This window comes from Crinia signifera, chromosome 6 (genome assembly GCF_055691185.1).
Source record: "Crinia signifera chromosome 6, ASM5569118v1, whole genome shotgun sequence".
In the NCBI taxonomy this organism is placed as follows: Eukaryota; Metazoa; Chordata; class Amphibia; order Anura; family Myobatrachidae; genus Crinia; species Crinia signifera.
The window spans coordinates 129,483,536-129,494,957 of record NC_139222.1 but is presented as its reverse complement, the minus strand read 5'-3'; the positions used below and the strand labels follow the sequence as shown (position 1 = coordinate 129,494,957).

Genomic DNA, 11,422 nt, shown 5'->3' with positions numbered 1-11,422 from the left:
CCTGGTCTAGATAATATGTCGACATGATTGGAATTTTGACAAAGTCGGTAACTTGCCTGGTTATCAGTCCCCATCGATATCTTCCGGGACCAGCGGAACTTCCGGGAGTTCTGCTCACCGGGAGGTTTCTGTCCTCCCTGAGCTGACCCATAGCCTATTGCAGGATATACACTAGACCAGTGTTTTTCAACCACTGTGCCGTGGAACACTAGTGTGCCTTGAGCTGTTCTCAAGTGTGCCCCCAGATCTAGAGATGCTCAACCCAGTTTACAGCCACCACCAGTTCAACCGTTATTTACTGGTCTCTTCTTCTCATGTAAAGGGCCAATGTATTTTATTTTTGTTACCTGTGGTGACCAGTGTGATTGTTTTTTATATGGGGGGCCAATAAGTTAGTTTTTTTTTCCTGTGGGGGCCGTATTGATGTCCATGCTGCACAGCAGATATATTACAGTTTCTTATATAGTGCAGCAGATTCTGTTGTACTTTACAATTGTAGACAGTGATAGAACAAACTGGGTAACAACAGAGAGACTTGGAGGTAGGAGGGCCCTGCTGCAAGCTTACAATCTATGGGCAGATGCGATATATTGTATATTTATTAACAGTTTCCTTCTGGCCTGACAACTCATTGGTAAGTGTGTATGCTTACCAAACACCAGTCAATCTTTCGAGCCATCGTTTGTGTACTCTGTTTACCCTCTGCTATACCAGTCCAGGCAGAACGTTTGTGTTTTACATATTGACATTTCACATGTTGATATTATGCATAGGCTGACATGTTCAATGTTGTTATATTAACAATTCTGACATCATAACTGTTCACATTGCGAAGTCAACATTATGAAGCCGACATGATGCAAACCACCCAACATGCCCCATACCAAGAGGACAACATGCTCTGTCCTGGACTTAAGCCTTAATGTATGGTTGCTGATGACACCTGTGTTGAACCAGTTAATTAATCATAAAGTGTTATATATAAAGATGGATGTCCAGGAGCAGAGCATTCTGTCTGAATGGGTCATGTTGGAAGGCATGATGAATAGCGCCACTGTGATGTGAGACATCCTAGCAGCACTTGGCACAGGAATTGTTAATACAAAGCCGGATTGGCCTGGGGCCATGCACAATAGAAACCGATAATGACAGTACATATATGACTACAGAGGAAGTCACTCGCCACCTCTCCTTTGTGTGCGTGACGTCACCACCAACGCTGCCGCTTTCACTAGATCCCCGGCCACGCCCTCTTTCTCTACCCAGTCACTGGCGTCACCGGGGACTCCACTAGGACGCCCGGCGGGGCGGGACGTTCGTGACGTAATTGCGATTTAAATGCTACCCAGAGAGAGCCGCTGCGATATTGTTTTCTTCTTCTTCGTCTGTCGCTTGGTAGCTGGGAGAGGCTGCCGCGTCTGTGTGGCCGTGTTATCCCGACGCCTATACATAACAATGGGACAGCTCTTCACCAAACTCATGACCATTTTCGGCAACAAGGGTAAGCGGGGAATTCCTGCCAGCCGGGAGGGGAGCCTAGCATTGATGGCGCTCTGCATAGTATCCAGTGGTAGTTGTCAACCCCCAAATGAATTATTCATATGGCTGTTGTACAGTACACAGGAAACGTCTACTTGTTGCTATATCTCTCTTTATATGTCCCTTCCATTAAGTTAATCAGCTATAGTTAGAAGGAATAAGCCCCTGGCCCGAGACGTGTCCCTGTTGCCCCTTCCCTTCTCCTTTGTGAGGCCGCGTTCGCACCTTTCCCCCTCCCGGTGTGTGTGCCCGCGGGCTACTCTCTGTGCGCAGCTGGGTGTGAATAAGCCTCAGACACCCCGGTGTTTTCCTCCCATGGCTGGGGAGGGGGGACGGGGGACTTTTCTTTTGCTCCCAGCAAGTTCCCCTCTCAGACATAGCGCACATTCCTCTCTCCCCACATCTGTGTGACTGCTCCTGCTGCTGTGTGTGTAGGGGGAGGAGGGAGCTGCACTGCGAGTTGCCCGTACACGTCTGATGAGTACATAGAACTATGCTGTGTGTACCCGTGTGCCTGTGCGCTGCTCTTCCAGGTGTAGTGTAACTATGTACCAAGCTTTAAAAAGGGATACAGTAGAGAGTGATATACTACCAGCCAGTCGGCCCCTAACTGCCATGCAACAGACTGTTTGAAAGATGAAAGTTAATAGCTGATTGGGCTGGTACTTTATCATTTTCCACTTTATCACTTTTTGAAGCTTAATACATCTATTCTGTACTTATAGGTGATGTCATGTCTGCACTTTATTTCACTTAGAAAACAGCAACAAGTTGGCAGCTGGTGCAGACTAGCTCTGAGGACCCTGGTTTCCTGTTCTGACTTGTACCATTCTTTTGCTTATTACTGTTCTGCAGGGAAATGAGAATAATGCCCTGCCATTGCTTTATTCCACAGAGCACAAGGTAATCATTGTTGGACTGGACAATGCTGGGAAGACCACCATCCTGTATCAGTTGTGAGTATTCACACCCTACCCCTAGCAAATGGTTTGGGGGCAATAGAGGAAGTGACAGGCACTTGCTTAATTAACATATAGCTACAGACAGCTTGTGTTTAAAAAGTGGTTTAAGATGACCCTTACTCCTACTCTGAAAGGGTGTGTGTGTGGAGGGGATAAGGGGGGTTGGAGAATTTTAAAGTTGCTGGGCTTTGTTTCTCACTCATAAAACTTAAATAACTACAGAGTAGTTTATGTGCATCTGTACATGATGGAATTGATGGATGGAGAAGTGTCACATCTGTGCCTCATCTGAATATGTAGCTTTTCCAAGAACTAATAGAAGCCATTGTCCTGGATACAATTAAACTCTCCAGATTTAAATTGTGGACATTACATACACACACACACACACACACACACGCATCTATTATTTACTGTAAAATAGTTTATATGGGATGAGGTGATGGTTCTCTCTCTTTATATGTCCCTTCCATTACGATTTTATAACTTACGTTTATGTCCTCCACAGTCTTATGAATGAGGTGGTTCACACTGCACCAACTATTGGCAGCAATGTTGAGGAAATTGTCCTGCGGAACACTCACTTTCTGATGTGGGATATCGGAGGACAGGAAACACTGAGAGCAACCTGGAACAGTTACTACTCAAACACAGAGGTAGGCTTTCACCACACTGCAACTAGCTTTTTTTACTAGAACATGTCTGACTAGTGCTGTGGTGTTTGTTTGTTTACTCCTCTTACTAGACCATGACTGGTTTTATGAATACACTTCCTATACTAGTTAGTATCCACTTCCTATACTATACCAGATATAATAGTGGTAGTAGTAGTACCATTATTATATTTTATTCATAAGATTCCAGAAGTGGTTCGCAGTGCCGTACATATAGCATACAGTACAATATAGGGTCCGCAGAACTAAAATTAACAGTAGCTGTCAAACTAGAACAGCTTATTTAACAACCGGCAGCACAATTCAATACAGCTGAGATGTAGGGAAATGAAAGTAGTCTGCATGCTACCAGTTGGTAGAGAAGAATAATGAAAGTGAGAAGAGATACGGGAATAGATAGTAGCTGAGAGTGCTGTAATTGAAGTGCAAGAGAATCGGCATTTGAGAATAGGAGGGAAGAGGACCCTGCTCCAAGGAGATTACAATCTAGAGTCAATGGCACTGCAGCATGATGGCAGCAAAATTAAAATGCCACTTGAAGCATGTTAACAGTGTTGGAAGTGTAATTTCAAACATATTGTTAAAGCAGCTTGTTTAAATGCACCTGACACTGTTACCATGTAGCTTTTTAACCTTGCCAACATAATACTGCTGACAGTGGCCTTGTAGACAACGTTACTGTTAACTTGTCATATGTAGCTACTGTACTTTGAGCTAAAGGAAAAGTAAAACCATTTAATATAAGATAGATGGCGTGATGTTTTTCCCCAGTTGCGCATGTGCAGTTCCTAGAAAGTTTTTTTGCGAGGTCAGATGCATGATAGATTCCTTCAGATCAGCGCAAAGGCTTAACCAATTTCTTCACGCCGAAGGCGAGCATGCCTTCCGGTGATGCTGATTCTGAGGAATGAGATCCCTCACTGCCTAAATCATGGCAGGGTTGTTGACAACGTGCACCTACCCTGACCATGGCAAGTCCTTGATGCTTTCATGTCCTGCCTCATAAAGCTGACACCACCGCAATATGGTGCATCACCTGAGACGCTGCTCTCTGTACGACACCTTTATCCTGCGATAAATTTCTGAAGCATGCTCGCCTTCTGCGTGAAGAAATTGGATAGCAGCTCTTTGCGCTGATCTGGATGAATCCATCATGCACCCAACCGCATAAAACAACTTTCCAGGACTGAATAAAGTGAGGCTAAGCTGTTCACTACACAAGCGCAACTGGGGAAAATGCCATGCCATATATCAGCAAACACATGAACCCACTGCAATTAGATACAACACCGCTAAGTACATCCGGTTCCATCTGCACATTGCCCTGTAGGAAGGGATTCAGCTGCATGCAGTAAGGTGGGGGCTCTGAACAATATACACATGATCTCATATATTCCTTCTTCCCACATATTTTTCAGTTTGTAATTCTGGTGATTGATAGCACTGATCGAGAACGGCTGCCGGAGACTCGGGATGAGCTGTATAAGATGTTGGCGCATGAGGTAAATTATCTCCCATTTTTGCATGTGTAAGATCTTGATGTCAACTGGTTTAAGTTGTTGGGTTGTATTTAACTAATCTAGATATCTTTCAATACTGAACTCCTGTCCTTCTCCATACAGGATCTGCAAAATGCAGCAGTTTTAATCTTTGCCAATAAACAAGATGTCAAGGACTCCATGACTGCTTCAGAGATTTCTGCTATGCTGGCACTTAGTGCCATAAAAGACCGAGCCTGGCACATTCAGGGTTGCTGTGCTCTCACCGGCGAAGGGTAAGTTGTCTTGCTACAATAGCTACCACCACCATCATCATCATCAGTGTGTTTCTATATCTTGGCTCTTTACATTGCTTGAGGCGAGATATAGGATGCTCTCCTCTACTGCTAATCAAGTGCATTCTGTGTGGATTTTCCTGCACCGGCTATACTAGTAAGATCCACCCATTAGAAGTAGTAAACTCTGTGTATCAGGTTAAGATGTGGCCAGTACCTGTCTGGCATTCATGCAGACTTATTCCAATATAAAAAAGGTAACATCCTTCTGTAGGGTATGGATTGTAGAATAGACAAGCATTAGCTCGACCACTGAAGGTCGACATGGTCATTCGGTCAACATTTTTTTTTTTTTACCTGAATGTTGACACATTCGACATGGACACTAAAACAAAATGCACCGGGTTCCCTTGCATGGCTTGCCGTGCTTGCCATGCTTCCGGCACACTATTTCAGGGGCTCTCAAACTCGTTCCTCAGAACCCCACACAGCTCACGTTTTCCAGGTCACCCGACAGGTGCATTCATTACTCATTGACACATTTTAAAAGATCCACCGGTGAAGCTAATTATTTCACTTGTGATTCTGTGAGGAGACCTGCAAAACATGCACTGTGTTGGGTCCTGAGGATCGAGTTTGAGAACCTGTGACTATTTTATTCTACCACCATGCCCAGTGGGATGGTAGGGCATGAAATACCGCCTGTCGGCTATAAAAAAGAAATAAAAAGGTGAAAACCCCCATGCCGACCTAACCCATGTTGAACTTTTTCTGGTCGGCCTAGTGACCATATCCCCTTCTGCACTAGTGTCATTTGCTATTTGGAGTTTAGTATTTAAACATAAATGCATAAAAATGTTGATGCGCGTGAAATCTCCTCAACCTATGCACTTATTGACGTTTTTATTAAACTTGCAAAGATTGTCATAATTCAATCCGTGGTTTCTATTGCCATTTAATAGAACCCAGATAATCAGTACTCCACAAAATGTTTCTAAAGAAGTAAATAAAAATAAATGCTTGAGATCCAACCTTAATAAAACCTTAGTTTTTTTAGTTTAGCAGTTAATCTGATTCTTTCGCGAAGGCCTGGTACACATCAGGATGATGCAGGCCAATGGGACACCATCCCATTCTTGACCAGCTCAACACTGATTGGCAGGTGGGATTCAATGACCGAGAGGGTGGCGTGGTGCGATAATAGCGGCAGGAGATTTGTGTAGTTTATACAAAATGTTGTAGTCTCTAAACAACTAAAAAAAAAAAGTCCCTTTGAGATTGAGAGAGATATATATATATATATATATATATTCTCATTATTATTATTATTATATTTTTTTTCCCTGATTTACATTCATGTCCTACTAAAATGTATCATATTTTAAATGAAGTATTCTTTTTATCCTGTCTACAGGCTACCTGCTGGTCTGGACTGGTTGAAGTCTCGAGTCACTGCTAATTGACTGTGCTGGACCTTACATTGTGTGTGTGCTGGACACATGCATACTTTTATACACATCCCTTCTTTTTGTATGGTTTTTATTATTCTGCGAGAACTGATGAAGTTGTAGAATACATTACATGAGCTGTGGGTGGCTCTAGGCAAGCATACTGAGGTTGCATGGATTTGCCTGTCATTTGCAAGACTTCCAAGTGGATTTCATTTCACGCTACGATTCTGATGTTCTACATGACCAGACAGTGGAATCAAACTCTTATGGTCCCTGCACGTAATCTGTGAACTCCGTGTTGAAGCCATGCATCTTTTTTACATCGTCTCTAACTTTGGAAACTCATTTTGCAGCTCATAGCTGCTTTCAGTGACGAACACTGTCATCTTGTCACATGTACAGTTTTGTGATTCCAGTATTACTACCTCAGCTTTTTCTTCCATTGTTTTGGCTGCAGCACAGTCTGCTACAAAGAGGAAAATACATTTCCATGTGGGTCATCTGAGAGCACCCACAGCTGTGTTTTGTTTTTTTTCTTTTGCAACTCAAGACGGAAGGAACATTGCTAGACATACATTTTGAACCCTTTCATGTGACAAATTTTTATCTTTACCTCCTCGACCTATGGTCTGTATTTTGCCCTTAAGCAAAGAAGGCCCCTTAGAGAGGGAAACAAGATAAAATTGCACTTTTGAAAAATTGTGTATATGTAAATTCCCCCCCCCCCCATTTTAAAGGTTATTTATTTTTTTATAAAATGTCTGCTTGAAAAAGCTTTTTTTTATTTTTCTATATCTCTTGTATTAACCAAATATGTAGATAACAGCTCATGGAGTGTGTTGCTAGAGTAAGCTCACTTGTATGATCATGTTTCACTGGTGCTATAAACCCCTATGTGAGGGGTGACTGTGTACATAATACTAACCCTTTCTCTGCCTGCTTGTGCAGTGTGCTGGCATTGTCTGTGCCTCAGGCCTTAGTCTGGGAACATTAAACTATTCCTACACCATCTGCCTCTTGTTGTTATGAGGGGGGCGGGGGAGGTGGGTGGTTTTTTTTTTTTTTTTTTTAAATGTGAGTGAACCAGATGGACTTAAACTGTGCATAGGTCGAGGGCAATGCCCTTTTGTCCTAGTGTGATAGTGCATTTCATAATTAGGTAACTCAGGGTCACAAAACAGGGTTGGTGCTTTCTAGGCAATATGAAACTGTATTCCTATGCATCACATGAGTAACAACGTTTTGTTAAGGAAGAAAAACATGCACTAGCTAACAACATCCTAAATGCATGTTTTCTGCTTAAAATAATAACAAAACCAGGCTTTCATTACATAGCAAAGTACAATCTATATGCTAACAATCACTGTAATGAGCATAGATTGAAAAGAACTAGAAAGGGTTACATAGCCGTGGAAGGATATAGAATACTGATAAAAAGATTAATTCAGAAACAAGTTCTAGTAAAGAAGTCATTTTGTTCCATATGAAGCAAAACTGTCACATCAAGGATTGTTGTTGCCTTCTACATCTGGAATGAGGAAGTCCTTTATTATAGAGTGTTTCTCCAATAGAGGGGTTTTCTCCGGCGCTGAGACGGAAATGCAAACTTAAACTATGTCCAATTCTAAAAGCCTCAAAATAGAAATCTGTGGAGTGCTGTCTACACAACATATGACAAAACCAAAGTATTCACAGGGGATAACATGGTGGGGGATATTTACTAAGATGCGTATTCTGCTTCACATGTGATGTTGCTATGGGCAACCAATCGGCTCCTGTCTACTATCTTCTAAAGAGTGCAAAATAAATAAGAAGTAGATTCTGATTGGTTGCCCATAGCAACATCACATGTGAAGTAAAATACACATCTTAGTAAATTGCCCCTGGTATCTGTTGGAGGTACAGGTTGAGTATCCGTCCTGCTGAAAAGGCTCCAGGGCCTTGAAACATCGGCCACTCTACCATGAATATGGCTTAAGATTGTTTATTACTATGAATGATAATACACCTTCTTGCTAAAGACCGTGGTGTGGTGTGCTATATGTCTGGTTTCAAAAGACAAACATCTCTTTATTCACAGTCTATTGTTTTATTTTTTATATATATATATATATATTTCTTTTATCACGAGTGTGACCTTAGTTGTCTAGATCTCGTAGTATGGCAGAACCCAGCACGGCAACCGACCAAGAACCGTTTAATCCGCTCATAATACCCATTGCTAATTTATTTAGCTACTCCGAGTCGGAAGCGGACATCATTCTTCATAAAGAACAACTCTTCAGTAAAGCTGAACTTATTCCACCAGACAATGCTTTTAAAGATCTGCTACGTCTGAAAAAGAAACTTATTGACTTTGAACTACATGGCATTACATTAAGTGACTATTTCCGTGCAAAACGGATTCCTCGGGGCTTCAGAGTCCATAACTGCCCAACCATTGGGAGAATGGACCCTCAGTTTTGTACCAAATGGATATCAATCCTAAACAAATGTTCTTATGATCTTATTCTCCTTGTGATCGATCAGTCAAGAAAAGAAGTGGAGAAACTAACAGAAAAAATCAGCCAATTTGAAACGGTACATCTCAAAAATCTTACAGCAGACTCTGAGACAGATTGGATCAATAAATTGTCCAACCAACTTGCCATCTATAAAAGAGATCTCATCAAATTTAAACGTGATAAATTTCAAAAAGTTGAACAGGACTATGAGAATCACCGTGTTTATCATTGGCTGACCGGGAACAAGATAGGTGATAATACTAAACCTTTCTTTCGCAGAACAAGAAAAGGACAAACTGCTTTGGATACCGAATCATCACAAGAAATTAATAACAGCACCAGTGACTCCGAACCTACCACCCGACGCAGACGTCAATTTGTCCCTTTAGGTGTGACAACCAGAAAAAACGCTACAAAACCAAGCGACATTACACCAGACGTGGTGGTCAAAGGAAAAGGATCTGCTCGTGGAGCAAAAACCACCAAGAACAAGAAATAGTTATCAATCTCTCTTCTTAGGAGTTATCTAAAACTGAATACAGCATCTTGTCTAAAGGTTTATCCTTTATACCATCCAGTGACTTTGATTCATTCCAGTGGCAGATTGAGTTTCCTGTGAAGTTTAGATTTTTCAAACTCATGGAATATTTTGCTAAGCAATTACCCATTCCACCATCTATTACTAAAGAGACTATTCCACCCCAATTGACTTCCTTTCAACCTAAATCTACATTCGAACCGGTTTCATATAACCTAGTATCAAGACTTTTATACGTCTACTGGATAAAGATATGGAAGAAATTTCATCATCAAAACAAGTACATCCTGCGAACCTCTCTCCACAGGAGAGATTGGCATTAAAGAACTTATCCTCACAAGATCAGATTGTTATTCGTGCAGCGGATAAGGGGGGCGCAGTAGTTCTTCAAAATCTTACTGATTATCGCGCAGAGATTTATAAACAACTGGAAGTGGAAGGGGTATATGCTAAATTAAGTGGCAATCCTAAATTCATCTTTGAGAAAGAATTACGTGATATAAGAAACTGTTAATAAATAAATAAATGCACTGATCCTGGCGTGTAGGAAGGGAGTGGGATGGCTTCAGTGTAGAAACTCCTGGGTTGCTGATGGATCCAGTTTTCCAAGGTGTCCTGTATTCCCTTGTTACAGGTGAACAGCTTATCTTTCACAAAGCTGTTCAATACACATGCGCAACTGGGAAAAACACCACACCAGCTTTTGGCAAACACATTAACCCCTGAAATTAGATACAATGCCGCTACAATGGCATATATATATATATATATATATATATATAAAAAACAACAAAATCCCCAAAATTGCGCTATTAAAATACACTCTTTGGTGGTCGCTGCTGACACTCTATCCCCTACTAGTTGGGATAGATAACACCTCACTACACCAACAATAGTGTCCTCAGCGCCCTCACTCAGTAATGTCCATCAAACATTCCAATACATGAAAAATCAGTAGATTAAAAAAATAATAACAATACAGTTATAATAGTTCTTTTTATGAGAAGCTTTTCTCTTTTTATTTTCAGTACAAGTGACCAATACCCTTGGTATATATATATTAGTGCTGGACACGTTAATTTCGCATTAACGCGGCAGCACTATAAAGGCCCCCATACACTAGGCCGACTTGTCCAATTCTCCTGCGAGCCGCCCGGCAGCTCCCCGGGTGGGTCACATACAATTTGGCACATGATGTGCCATTTTTTACATGTGATAAATCGCATGCGATTTATCACATGTAAAAAAAAAAACGGGGAGCTGCCGGGCTTGGGGGGATGGTGCCGGTGACAGTGGGACGGGCGACGGTGATTTGTCTGTGCTCTGCAGCGGGTGCAGGGCCGGATTATAGTGGGGGCACAGGGGGTCAGTACCCCTGGGCCCCCTCTATCTGGGGGCCCCCTGTGGTTGGCATGTATTTTTTTTTAGCTAATGGTTTTGTGCATGGGAGTGGGGTAGTGCTGCAGCTTTACCTATCTGCCAATGCTACAATGATTAATGGTGCTGAGCATCAGAAGTCAAGGCACACTGACTGCACAAGTCTGCAATGCATTACTGGGAATTGACTAAGGGGCACATTTATCATGATCGCATTTACAATGCGATCTGGGCGGAATATTACCGCCCAGGATCGCATTGTAAAATGCTATCATATCGGGGCAATGTATCAATAATAAGGGCACAGGGACAGGGCTCCGAAAGGAGCCCGTCCCTGCAAAGCCCTAACCCGGAAGCCGGGGGGTCAGCGCATGCGCGGTTATGCGCTGACCTCCGCCGACCCCTCTTACCACACTGCCCTGCTCGGGCAGTGAGATGTGTAGCCATGGGCTACAATGGGCTATCGCCATATCAGAATGGCGGTAGCCCAGGGCTGCGATGCTGGGCTGCCCGATGTTGATACATCGGGCAGCTTCGCATCCCCCATAGAAACCTATGGGGGAAGCGGCCGGCGGCGCTGCAGGGAGGATCGCAGCAGGGTTT

General features: G+C 42.6%; 1 protein-coding gene across 1 annotated transcript; it reads left to right on the top strand.

Annotated features, from left to right (window-relative positions):
- The first annotated feature begins 1,294 nt into the window (after window positions 1-1,294).
- ARL5C (ARF like GTPase 5C) lies at window positions 1,295-7,411 on the top strand. Its single transcript, XM_083147171.1, has 6 exons — window positions 1,295-1,501; window positions 2,435-2,495; window positions 3,010-3,157; window positions 4,594-4,677; window positions 4,798-4,949; window positions 6,364-7,411. Exons 1-6 carry the CDS (start codon window positions 1,339-1,341, stop codon window positions 6,410-6,412), a joined length of 657 nt encoding a protein of 218 aa, XP_083003297.1. The 5' UTR covers window positions 1,295-1,338; the 3' UTR covers window positions 6,413-7,411.
- The last annotated feature ends 4,011 nt before the right edge of the window (window positions 7,412-11,422 follow it).